This window comes from Oncorhynchus masou, chromosome 9, assembly GCF_036934945.1.
Source record: "Oncorhynchus masou masou isolate Uvic2021 chromosome 9, UVic_Omas_1.1, whole genome shotgun sequence".
Lineage (NCBI taxonomy): Eukaryota > Metazoa > Chordata > Actinopteri > Salmoniformes > Salmonidae > Oncorhynchus > Oncorhynchus masou.
This window is the reverse complement of record NC_088220.1, coordinates 17,703,032-17,715,921: the sequence shown is the minus strand read 5'-3', so window position 1 is coordinate 17,715,921 and position 12,890 is coordinate 17,703,032. Positions and strand designations below refer to the sequence as shown.

The window sequence follows — 12,890 nt, the reverse complement described above, 5'->3', positions numbered from 1 at the left end:
GTATAGAGTACAGTATATACATATGAGATGAGTAATGTAGGGTATGTAAACATATAAAAGTGGCATAGTTTAAAGTGGCTAGTGATACATGTATTACATAAAGATGGCAAGATGCAGTAGAAGGTATAGAGTACAGTATATACATATGAGATGAGTAATGTAGGGTATGTAAACATTATATTAAGTGGCATTGTTTAAAGTGGCTAGTGGTAAATTTTTACATACATTTTTACATTATTAAAGTGGCTGGAGTTGAATCAGTATGTTGGCAGCAGCCACTCAATGTTAGTGGTGGCTGTTTAACAGTCTGATGGCCTTGAGATAGAAGCTGTTTTTCAGTCTCTCGGTCCCTGCTTTGATGCACCTGTACTGACCTCGCCTTCTGGATGATAGCGGGGTGAACAGGCAGTGGCTCGGGTGGTTGTTGTCCTTGATAATCTTTATGTCCTTCCTGTGACATCAGGTGGTGTAGGTGTCCTGGAGGGCAGGTAGTTTGCCACAAGTGATGCGTTGTGCAGACCTCACTACCCTCTGGAGAGCCTTACGGTTGAGGGCGGAGCAGTTGCCATACCAGGCGGTGATACAGCCCGACAGGATGCTCTCGATTGTGCATCTGTAAAAGTTTGTGAGTGCTTTTGGTGACAAGCTGAATTTCTTCAGCCTCCTGAAGTTGAAGAGGCACTGCTGCGCCTTCTTCACCACGCTGTCTGTGTGGGTGGACCAATTCAGTTTGTCCGTGATGTGTACGCCGAGGAACTTAAAACTTACTCCTCTCCGCTACTGTCTTGTCGATGTGGATAGGGGGGTGCTCCCTCTGCTGTTTTCTGAAGTCCACAATCATCTCCTTTGTTTTGTTGACGTTGAGTGTGAGGTTATTTTCCTGACACCACACTCCGAGGGCCCTCACCTCCTCCCTGTAGGCCGTCTCGTCATTGTTTGTAATCAAGCCTACCATTGTAGTGTCGTCTGCAAACTTGATGATTGAATTGGAGGCGTGCATGGCCACGCAGTCGTGGGTGAACAGGGAGTACAGGAGAGGGCTCAGAACGCACCCTTGTGGGGCCCCAGTGTTGAGGGTCAGCGGGGTGGAGATGTTGCTACCTACCCTCACCACATGGGGTTGGCCCGTGAGGAAGTCCAGTACCCAGCTGCACAGGGCGGGGTCGAGACCCAGGGTCTCAAGCTTGATGATGAGTTTGGAGGGTACTATGATGTTGAATGCTGAGCTGTAGTCGATGAACAGCATTCTCACATAGGTATTCCTCTTGTCCAGATGGGTTAGGGCAGTGTGCAGTGTGGTTGAGATTGCATCGTCTGTGGACCTATTTGGGCGGTAAGCAAATTGGAGTGGGTCTAGAGTGTCAGGTAGGGTGGAGGTGATATGGTCCTTGACTTGTCTCTCAAAGCACTTCAGGTAGTCGTTTAGCTCAGTTACCTTAGCTTTCTTGGGAACAGGAACAATGGTGGCCCTCTGGAAGCATGTGGGAACAGCAGACTAGGATAAGGATTGATTGAATAAGTCAGTAAACACACCAGCCAGCTGGTCTGCTTATGCTCTGAGGATGCGGCTGGGGATGCCGTCTGGGCCTGCAGCCTTGCGAGGGTTAACACGTTTAAATGTTTTACTCACGTTGCCTGCAGTGGAGGAGAGTCCACAGGTTTTGGTAGCGGGCCATGTCAGTGGCACTGTATTGTCCTCAAAGCAAGCAAAGAAGTTGTTTAGTCTGTCTGGGAGCAAGACATCATGGTCCGCGATGGGGCTGGTTTTCTTTTTGTAATCCGTGATTGACTGTAGACCCTGCCACATACCTCTTGTGTCTGAGCCGTTAAATTGCGACTCTACTTTGTCTCTATACTGACGCTTAGCTTGTTTGATAGCCTTGCGAAGGGAATATCTACACTGTTTGTATTCGGTCATGTTTCCGGTCACCTTGCCCTTGTTAAAAGCAGTGGTTCACACTTTCAGTTTTGCGCGAATGCTGCCATCAATCCACGGGTTCTGGTTTGGGAATGTTTTAATAGTTGCTGTGGGTACGACATCGCCGATGCACTTGCGTGGAATCAGATTGGTCGGAACAGCGTTGAACAGACCTGAGCGCGGGAGCTTCCTGTTTTAGTCTCTGTCTATAGGCTGGGAGCAACAAAATTGAGTCGTGGTCAGCTTTTCCAAAAGGAGGGCGGGGGAGGGCCTTATATGCGTCACAGAAGTTAGAATAACAATGATCCAGGGTTTTACCAGCCCTGGTAACACAATTGATATGCTGATAGAATTTAGGGAGTCTTGTTTTCAGATTAGCCTTGTTAAAATCCCCAGCTACAATGAATGTAGCCTCAGGATATGTGGTTTCCAGTTTACATAGAGTCAAATAAAGTTTGTTCAGGGCCATCGATGTGTCTGCTTGGGGGTGAATATATGCGGCTGTGATTATAATCGAAGAGAATGCTCTTGGTAGATAATGCGGTTTGTGATTGTGAGGAATTCTAAGTCAGGTGAACAGAAGGACTTGAGTTCCTGTATGTTGTTATGATCACACCACATCTCGTTAATCATAAGGCATCATTATCTCTGGGTTTTATTGCAGCCCTGACCTGATCTCTTTCTGTCATAGTTGGACTGACCCAACAGAGAGGGCCATATGAAAAAAATGTTCTCCCATAGACAATGCAGCAACATCCCAAAAAACAACAACAAATGTCCTTGTTTTTGAAAGAAAAGCACATTTCTTGTCCATTAAAATAACATGAAATTGATCAGAAATACAGTGTAGACATTGTTAATGTTGTTAATGAATATTGTAGCTGGAAATGGAGGATTTGTCATGGAATATCTACATAGGCGTACAGAGGGCCATTATCAGCAACCATCACTCCTGTTAATCATTTTAAAAGGCTAATTGAAAACCCTTTTGCAATTACACTGCCTTGCGAAAGTATTCGGCCCCCTTGAACTTTGCGACCTTTTGCCACATTTCAGGCTTCAAACATAAAGATATAAAACTGTATTTTTTTGTGAAGAATCAACAACAAGTGGGACACAATCATGAAGTGGAACGACATTTATTGGATATTTCAAACTTTTTTAACAAATCAAAAACTGAAAAACTGGGCGTGCAAAATTATTCAGCCCCCTTAAGTTAATACTTTGTAGCGCCACCTTTTGCTGCGATTACAGCTGTAAGTCGCTTGGGGTATGTCTCTATCAGTTTTGCACATCGAGAGGCTGAAATGTTTTCCCATTCCTCCTTGCAAAACAGCTCGAGCTCAGTGAGGTTGGATGGAGAGCATTTGTGAACAGCAGTTTTCAGTTCTTTCCACAGATTCTCGATTGGATTCAGGTCTGGACTTTGACTTGGCCATTCTAACACCTGGATATGTTTATTTTTGAACCATTCCATTGTAGATTTTGCTTTATGTTTTGGATCATTGTCTTGTTGGAAGACAAATCTCCGTCCCAGTCTCAGGTCTTTTGCAGACTCCATCAGGTTTTTTTCCAGAATGGTCCTGTATTTGGCTCCATCTATCTTCCCATCAATTTTAACCATCTTCCCTGTCCCTGCTGAAGAAAAGCAAGCCCAAACCATGATGCTGCCACCACCATGTTTGACAGTGGGGATGGTGTGTTCAGGGTGATGAGCTGTGTTGCTTTTACGCCAAACATAACGTTTTGCATTGTTGCCAAAAAGTTCAATTTTGGTTTCATCTGACCAGAGCACCTTCTTCCACATGTTTGGTGTGTCTCCCAGGTGGCTTGTGGCAAACTTTAAACAACACTTTTTATGGATATCTTTAAGAGATGGCTTTCTTCTTGCCACTCTTCCATAAAGGCCAGATTTGTGCAATATACGACTGATTGTTGTCCTATGGACAGAGTCTCCCACCTCAGCTGTAGATCTCTGCAGTACATCCAGAGTGATCATGGGCCTCTTGGCTGCATCTCTGATCAGTCTTCTCCTTGTATGAGCTGAAAGTTTAGAGGGACGGCCAGGTCTTGGTAGATTTGCAGTGGTCTGATACTCCTTCCATTTCAATATTATCGCTTGCACAGTGCTCCTTGGGATGTTTAAAGCTTGGGAAATCTTTTTGTATCCAAATCCGGCTTTAAACTTCTTCACAACAGTATCTCGGACCTGCCTGGTGTGTTCCTTGTTCTTCATGATGCTCTCTGCGCTTTTAACTTCTTGAAACTCCCCATCCCGGATCCGGGATTGTGACTAAGCCTCAGGCTCATTAGCATAACGCAACGTTAACGATTTCTGAAAATCGCAAATAAAATTAAAATAATGCATTTGGCTTAGCCTTTTCTTAACAACACTGTCATCTCAGATTTTCAAAATATGCTTTTGAACCATAGAAATTGACTAATTTGTGTAAGAGTATGCAAAGCTAGCATAGCATTTTGTGTAGCATGTAGCACGCAACATTTTCACAAAAGCCAGATAACCAAATAAATAAAATCATTTACCTTTGAAGAGCTTCTGATGTTTTCAATGAGGAGACTCCCAGCCACATACCAAATGCGCAGTGTTTCCTGAAAGCGTCTGTGTGTAGGAGAAATCGTTCCGTTTTCTACATTGCGCCTGGCTACCGAAACGAACGGAAAATGCAGTCACCTACAACGTGAAACTTTTTCCGGATTAACTACATAATATCGACCGAAACATGGCAAACGTTGTTTGGAATCAATCCTCAAGGTGTTTTTTCACATATCTCTTCATTGACATGCAGTTCTTGGAAGCTTGCTTCTCTCTCTGTGCCCCATGGAAAAATACTGGCAGGTGACTTTTGCGCACCAATTTCGGCGCAGGACACCGGGCGGACACGTGGTAAATGTGGTCTCTTATGGTCAATCTTCCAACGATCTGCCTACAAATACGTCACAATGCTGCAGACACCTTGGGGAAACGACAGAAAGGGCAGACTCATTCCTCTTGCGTTCACAGCCATATAAGGAGATCATGAAAGACAGAGCCTCAAAAATCCTTGTCATTTCCTGGATGCCAAGTCATCTTGGTTTTGCCTGAAGCTCACGTTAAAGGGCACGCACAGAGAAGATATTTGTATTTCTGGACACGTCAGAGTGTTTTCTTTCGAACAGTAGCAATTATATGCATAGTCGAGCATCTTTTTGTGACAAAATATCTTGTTTAAAACGGGAACGTTTTTCTTCCAAAAATGAAATAGCGCCACCATAAGTGTAAGAGGTTAATGGACCTCTGAGACTATCACAGTGCAGGTGCATTTATACGGAGACTTGATTACACACAGGTGGATTGTATTTATCATCATTAGTCATTTAGGTCAACATTTGATCATTCAGAGATCCTCACTGAACTTCTGGAGAGAGTTTGCTGCACTGAAAGTAAAGGAGCTGAATAATTTTGCACGCCCAATTTTTCAGTTTTCGATTTGTTAAAAAAGTTTGAAATATCCAATAAATGTCGTTCCACTTCATGATTGTGTCCCACTTGTTGCTGATTCTTCACAAAAAAATACAGTTTTATATCTTTATGTTTGAAGCCTGAAATGTGGCAAAAGGTCGCAAAGTTCAAGGGGGCCGAATACTTTCGCAAGGCACTGTATGTCAGCACAGCTGAAAACTGCCTAGAAGGCCAGCATCTCGGAGTCACCTCTTCGCTGTTGACGTTGAGTTTTGCGGGTAATATTTAATGAAGCTGCCAGTTGAGGACTTGTGAGGCGTCTGTTTCTCAAACTAGACACTCTAATGCACTTGTCCTCTTACTCAGTTGTGCACCGGGGCCTCCCACTCCTCTTTCTACTGTGGTTAGAGCCAGTTTGCAATTTTCTGTGAAGGGAGTAGTACACCGCGTTGTTACGAGATCTTCAGTTTCTTGGCAATTTCTCACATGGAATAGCCTTCATTTCTCAGAACAAGACTGACGAGTTTCAGAAGAAAGTGGTTTGTTTCTAGCCATTTTGAGCCTATAATTGAACCCACAAATGGTGATGCTCCAGATACTCAACTAGTTTAAAGAAAGACAGTTTTATTGCTTCTTTAATCAGAACACCAGTTTTCAGCTGTGCTAACATAATTGCAAAAGTGTTTTCTAATGATCAATTAGACTTATAAAATGATTAACAGGAGTGATGGTTGCTGACAATGGGCCTCTGGACGCCTATGTAGATATTCCATGAAAACTCCTCCATTTCCAGCTACAATAGTCATTGACAACATTAACAATGTCTACACTGTATTTCTGATCAATTTGATGTTATTTTAATGGACAAAAAATGTGTTTTTCTTTCAAAAACAAGGACATTTCTAAGTGACCCCAAACCTCTGATTGGTAGTGTACGTGCATAGGAAGGAAATCAATGAAAACAGAGAGGGGAGACAGAATGGAAAAATGAAAGGAGGGCTGAATAACGGGAAAGAAGAGGATGGAATTTGGCACATCTGTTACCTTGGTAGTCCTCTTAATTATGCCAGATGCTGTGGAGGTGGAGAGGTGGTCAGAGACGAGTGTCTGTATGTCTAAGTCCAAAATGGCACCTCATTCCCTATATAGTGCACTACTTTTGACCAGGGACCATAAAATAGCCCTATGAGCCCTGCCCTGCCCTAAGAGTAGTGCACTACATACTCTTCATAAATCGATACTGTCATTTCATATATAATAAAGAATGCAGTTTGGATGCTTCTCAAAGGTCTTTCATTCAGACTGTTAACATTATCAAGTCAGACCAATGTCCTAAGGACAAGAGTTCCATATATATTTAAAGAATGCAGTTTGGATGCTTCTCGAAGTTCTTTCATTCAGACTGATAACGTTATCAAGTCAGACCAATGTCCTAAGGACAAGAGCTATGACCAGATGTTTTCAATCCAGTTATGAAACTATGTTGTTTTGATGATTTGTGTCTCCTCCTTGTGTTCTGACCGTCCTTTAACAGAATGTATGATTTGTTACAAATGGCACCCCATTCCCTATATAGTGCACTTCCTTTGACCAGGGCCCTGGTCAGAAGTAGTGCACTATGTAGGGAGTAGGGTGCCATTCAGGACTCACTTGTAGTTAGATTATATATTTTGCACTGGCTGAAGAGGAATGTTGAAATTGGTTTTGGATACCCCAGATTTACAGCTCTCAAACGTTTGTAAATAATTTACGAGTTGATTGGTTTGCCACAGAATCTCAATAAACACAATTCCGGTATGTGTTGCACAACACATAATAAGCTTCTGAAGCTAAGTAATTGGGGAAATATTTTTATTTGATTTGGATAAAACATGCAAAAGGGATTAATGTAACACCATTGCAGTGAAATTGGGGTAAAATTCTCAACCAAATTGTATTTATTTTAAACTGTAAAAAATATTTAATTCCATTCCTCATGTGACACATTTCAATTGGATTGAAATGTGTAATTTATTTGGAATCCAACTCAGTTTATCTATGTATGAAATACGGGGTTGTGCACTATAAGATTTATCTATGTATGATATATGGGGTCATACACTATAAAATGTATCTTTGTATGTAATACAGGGTCACACAGTATAGGGTTTATCTATGTATGAAATACAGGGTCATTCAGTATAGGGGTTATATATGTATGAAATAGAGGGTCATTCATTATAGGGTTTATCTATGTATGAAATAGAGGGTCATTCAGTATAGGGTTTATCTATGTATGAAATACAGGGTCATTCAGTGTAGGGTTTATCTATGTATGAAATAGAGGGTCATACAGTGTAGGGTTTATCTATGAATGAAATAGAGGGTCACAGTATAGGGTTTATCTATGTATGAAATAGAGGGTCATTCAGTATAGGGTTTATCAATGTATGAAATACAGGGTCATTCAGTATAGGGTTTATCTATGTATGAAATAGAGGGTCATACAGTGTAGGGTTTATCTATGTATGAAATAGAGGGTCACACAGTGTAGGGTTTATCTATGTATGACATTCAGTATTGTCTTTGTAAGATCCAACACACACTTTAACTTTTTAACTTGTAAATCACAGAGAGATGTTTGTTTTTTTGACAAAGTAATCTACGTTGGATCTTGATATTCTGTTCAATGTATTCACATTGTTTAATGCCAGTTTATCTATGTTGGTCAGATACCAACAATGGTGTTTGCCAAGAACAACACAATCACACAATATTTCTTGTGTAGATAATTCTGTCTCCACCAGTAAATGATATGTCAGTGAACATAGTGGTGTAAAGTTAAAATACTTTAAAGTACTACTTAAGTTGTTTTTTGGGGTACCTGTACTTTACTTTACTATTTATATTTTTGACAACTTTTACTTTTACTTCAATACATTCCTAAAGAAAATTATGTACTTTTTACTCCATACATTTTCACTGATAATTGTTACACGATAATGTTACACGATAATGGTCCAATTCACATACTAATTAAGGGAACATCCCTGGTCATCCTTACTGCCTCTGATCTGGCGGACTAACGGACTCACGAAACACATTCTTTGATATTAAATGATGTGTTGGAGTGTGCCCCTGGCTATCCGTAAATTAAAAGGATGACCTTAATATAAGGAATTTGAAAATATTTATACTTTTACTTTTGGTACTTAAGTATATTTTAGCAATTACATGTATGTTTGATACTTAAGTATACAGTTGAAGTCAGAAGTTTACATACACTTAGGTTGGAGTCATTAAAACTTAATTTTCAACCACTTCACAAATTTCTTGTTAACAAACTTTTGTTTTGGCAAGTCAGTTAGAACATCTACTAAGTAATTTTTCCAACAATTGTTTACAGACAGATTATTTAACTAATAATTCACTGTATCACAATTTCAGTGGGTCAGAAGTTTATATACACTAAGTTGACTGTGCCTTTAAACAGCTTGGGAAATTCCAGAAAATGATGTCATGGCTTTAGAAGCTTCCGGTAGGCTAATTGACATAATTTGAGTCATTTGGAGGTGTACCTGTGGATGTATTTCAAGGCCTACCTTCAAACTCAGTGCCTCTTCACTTGACATCATGGGAAAATCAAAAGAAATCAGCCAAGACCTCAGAAACAAATTGGAGACCTGAAGGTACCACGTTCATCTGTACAAACAATAGTACTCAAGTATAAACACCACGGGATCACTCAGCCGTCATACCACTGATGAAGGAGACGAGTTCTGTCTCCTAGAGATTAACGTACTTTAATGCGTAAAGTGCAAATCAATCCCAGAACAACAGCAAAGTACCCTGTGAAGATGCTGGAGGAAACATGTACAAAAGTATCTATATCCACAGTAAAACGAGTCCTATATCGACATAACCTGAAAGGCCACTCAGCAAGGAAGAAGTCACTGCTCCAAAACTGCCATTTAAAAGCCAGCCTACAGTTTGCATCTGCACATGGGGACGAAGATTGTACTTTTTGGAGAGATGTCCTCTGGTCTGATGAAACAAAAATAGAAATGTTTGGCCATAATGACCATCGTTATGTTTGGAGGAAAAAGGGGGAGGCTTGCAAGTCGAAGAACACCATCCCAACCGTGAAGCACAGGGGTGGCAGCATCATGTTGTGGGGGTGCTTTGCTGCAGAGGGGACTGGTGCACTTCACAAAATAGATGGCATCATGAGGAGGAAAATTATATGGATTTATTGAAGCAACATCTCAAGACATCAGTCAGAAAGCTAAAGCTTGGTCGCAAATGTGTCTTCCAAATGGACAATGACCCCAAGCACACTTCCAAAGTTGTGGCAAAATGGCTTAAGGACAACAAAGTCAAGTCATTGGAGTGGCCATTACAAAGCCCTGACCTGTGAGAAAATATGTGGGCATAACTGAAAAAGCGTGTGCGAGCAAAGATGCCTACAAACCTGACTCAGTTACGCCAGCTCTGTCAGGAGGAATGGGCCAAAATTCACCCAACGTATTGTGGGAAGCTTGTGGAAGGCTAACTGAAATGTTTGACCAAAGTTAAACCATTTAAAGGCAATGCTACCGAATACTAATTTAGTGTATGTAAACTTCTGACCCATTAGGAATGTGATAAAAGAAATAAAAGCTGAAATAAATCATTCTCTCTACTATTATTCTGACATTTCACATTCTTAAAATAAAGTGCGGCTCGTAACTGACCTAAAACAGGGCATTTTTACTAGGATTAAATGTCAGGAATTGTGAATAACTGAGTTTAAAAGTATTTGGCTGAGGTTAATGTTAACTTCCGACATCAACTGAATGTAAAACCAAATACTTTTAGACTTTTACTCAAGTAGTCTTTTACTGGGTAAACTTTCAATTTTACTTGAGTCATGTTCTATTAAAGTATCTTTACTTCTACTCGGGTATGACAATTGGGTGCTTTTTCCCCCACTGAGTAAATCAACAGCCACAGCCTCCGCCTGCTATTACGCTGTGGATGAATCACCACAGAAATAAAACATCTGGCCGAGATAGCAACATTTCTGTGCATGGTGATTATATAAGGAGTTTGTTAAACACCACTCGTTTTAGCCCTGACAATGTTTTTCCTGGAGTTTCCCCCACATCCTCGCCTTCCTCCCATATCAGGCAGTTACAACGTCTGCTTCCCAAATGACACCCTATTCCCTCAACTGTATAGTGTACTACTTTTGAACAGCTCTATGGGCCCTGGTCAAAAAGAGTGCACAATAAAGGAAATAGGATACCATTTGGGAAGCAACCAAAGTCCTGAATTATTATGTTACCAATGTACTGGACATGTACATTCCACCAAAGGGTGTGAATAAGGTCAGCGTATGTTTGTCCGAGATGGCATCTTACTTAATGCACATTTCTTTCTTACATTTTAATGATTTAGCAGTGCATACATTCTCACACTGGTCCCCTGTGGGAATCAAACCCACAACCCTAGCTCTGCAAGGACCATGCCCTACCAACTGAGCCACATGGGACCTTACGGGCCCTGGTCAATAGTAGTGTACTATAAAGTGAATAGGAGGCCATTTGGGAGGCAAGTCCATATGTGTGTGATCTTATTATGTTTTAGAACCCTTTCCTCTCTGCTTCTACAGTTGCTGCGTCTGGTGACGGTGCCTGAGAAGCGCTGGAGAGCCCGGTCAGGTGGGGGTCAAGGGCTGGAGGGACGGAGCACGGGAGAGGAGGAGGACGAGTGGTTTGAGAGTGGCGACTGTGATGACGAGGATGACTGTGCTGGGGTGTCGGGGCTCGGGCCGCCCCCTCACCGTAAACGGTTACGTATCTTTGCAGGTCAGTCAGACAAACGCTGCCATATGTTCACTTTTCTTTTAGACACAACTTCAGTCCCTGAAGGTCACTGTCCTTCTGGTTTTGTGTGTCTCTGATAAGTTAAGACAGGAAGGCAAATACTCAATTAAAGGTCACACTGAGTAAAGTAGCAGCAGTAGCTGACAAGCTAAAGAGGAGAACATTCTGGCTAAGGCCATCCAGTGTTGGAGCAGCATCTTCCCCCATTATCAGGAGCATGGAGAAGAGAGGGGTGTTGAGATCTCCTGGTCCAGACCACTGGAAGTGATGGACCTGCTGGATTTGCTTTAACCCCGGGACCCCTGGTCTCACTCCCCAGGCCGCTGGCCTCACTCTCAATAACCCTGGCCTCACTCCCCAGGCCGCTGGTCTCACTCCCCAGAACCCTGGCCTCACTCTCAATAACCCTGGCCTCACTCCCAATAACCCTGGGTCTCACTCCCCAGGCCACTGGCCTCACTCCCAATAACCCTGGCCTCACTCCCAATAACCCTGGGTCTCACTCCCCAGGCCACTGGCCTCACTCCCAATAACCCTGGCCTCACTCCCAATAACCCTGGTCTCACTCCCCAGAACCCTGGCCTCACTCTCAATAACCCTGGCCTCACTCCCAATAACCCTGGGTCTCACTCCCCAGGCCACTGGCCTCACTCCCAATAACCCTGGCCTCACTCCCAATAACCCTGGCCTCACTCCCCAGAACCCTGGCCTCACTCCCAATAACCCTGGCCTCACTCCCAATAGCCCTGGCCTCACTCCCAATAACCCTGGCCTCACTCCCAATAACCCTGGCCTCACTCCCAATAACCCTGGCCTCACTCCCCAGAACCCTAGCCTCACTCCCAATAACCCTGGACTCACTCCCAATAACCCTGGCCTCACTCCCAATAACCCCCCAGAATAACCCTGGCCTCCTCCCAATAACCATGGTCTCACTCCATATAACCCTGGCCTCACTCCCAATAACCCTGGCCTCACTCCCAATAACCCTGGTCTCACTCCCAATAACCATGGTCTCACTCCATATAACCCTGGCCTCACTCCCAATAACCATGGCTTCACTCCCAATAACCCTGGCCTCACTCCCCAGAACCCTGGCCTCACTCCCAATAACCCTGGGCTCACTCCCCAGAACCCTGGTCTCACTCCCCAGAACCCTGGCCTCACTCCCAATAACCCTTGCCTCACTCCCAATAACCCTGGTCTCACTCCCCAGAACCCTGGCCTCACTCCCCAGAACCCTGGCCTCACTCCCCAGAACCCTGGCCTCACTCCCCAGAACCCTGGTCTCACTCCCCAGAACCCTGGCCTCACTCCCAATAACCCTGGCCTCACTCCCAATAACCCTGGCCTCACTCCCCAGAACCCTGGCCTCACTCTCAATAACCCTGGCCTCACTCCCAATAACCCTGGGTCTCACTCCCCAGGCCGCTGGCCTCATTCCCAATAACCCTGGCCTCACTCCCAATAACCCTGGCCTCACTCCCAATAACCCTGGCCTCACTCCCCAGAACCCTGGCCTCACTCCCAATAACCCTGGCCTCACTCCCAATAACCCTGGCCTCACTCCCAATAACCCTGGGTAACCCTGGCCTCACTCCCAATAACCCTGGCCTCACTCCCCAGAACCCTAGCCTCACTCCCAATAACCCTGGACTCACTCCCA

The 12,890-nt window shown here is 43.5% G+C and overlaps 1 protein-coding gene across 1 annotated transcript in view; it reads left to right on the top strand.

Moving 5' to 3' along the window:
* gpc3 (glypican 3) overlaps positions 1-12,890 on the top strand; it is a 443,954-nt gene that overhangs the window by 318,051 nt on the left and 113,013 nt on the right. Inside the window, exon 7 of the mRNA XM_064973352.1 lies at positions 11,011-11,206. Within this exon, the coding sequence (XP_064829424.1) occupies positions 11,011-11,206 (196 nt within the window). The remainder of the gene's footprint in view (positions 1-11,010; positions 11,207-12,890) is intronic.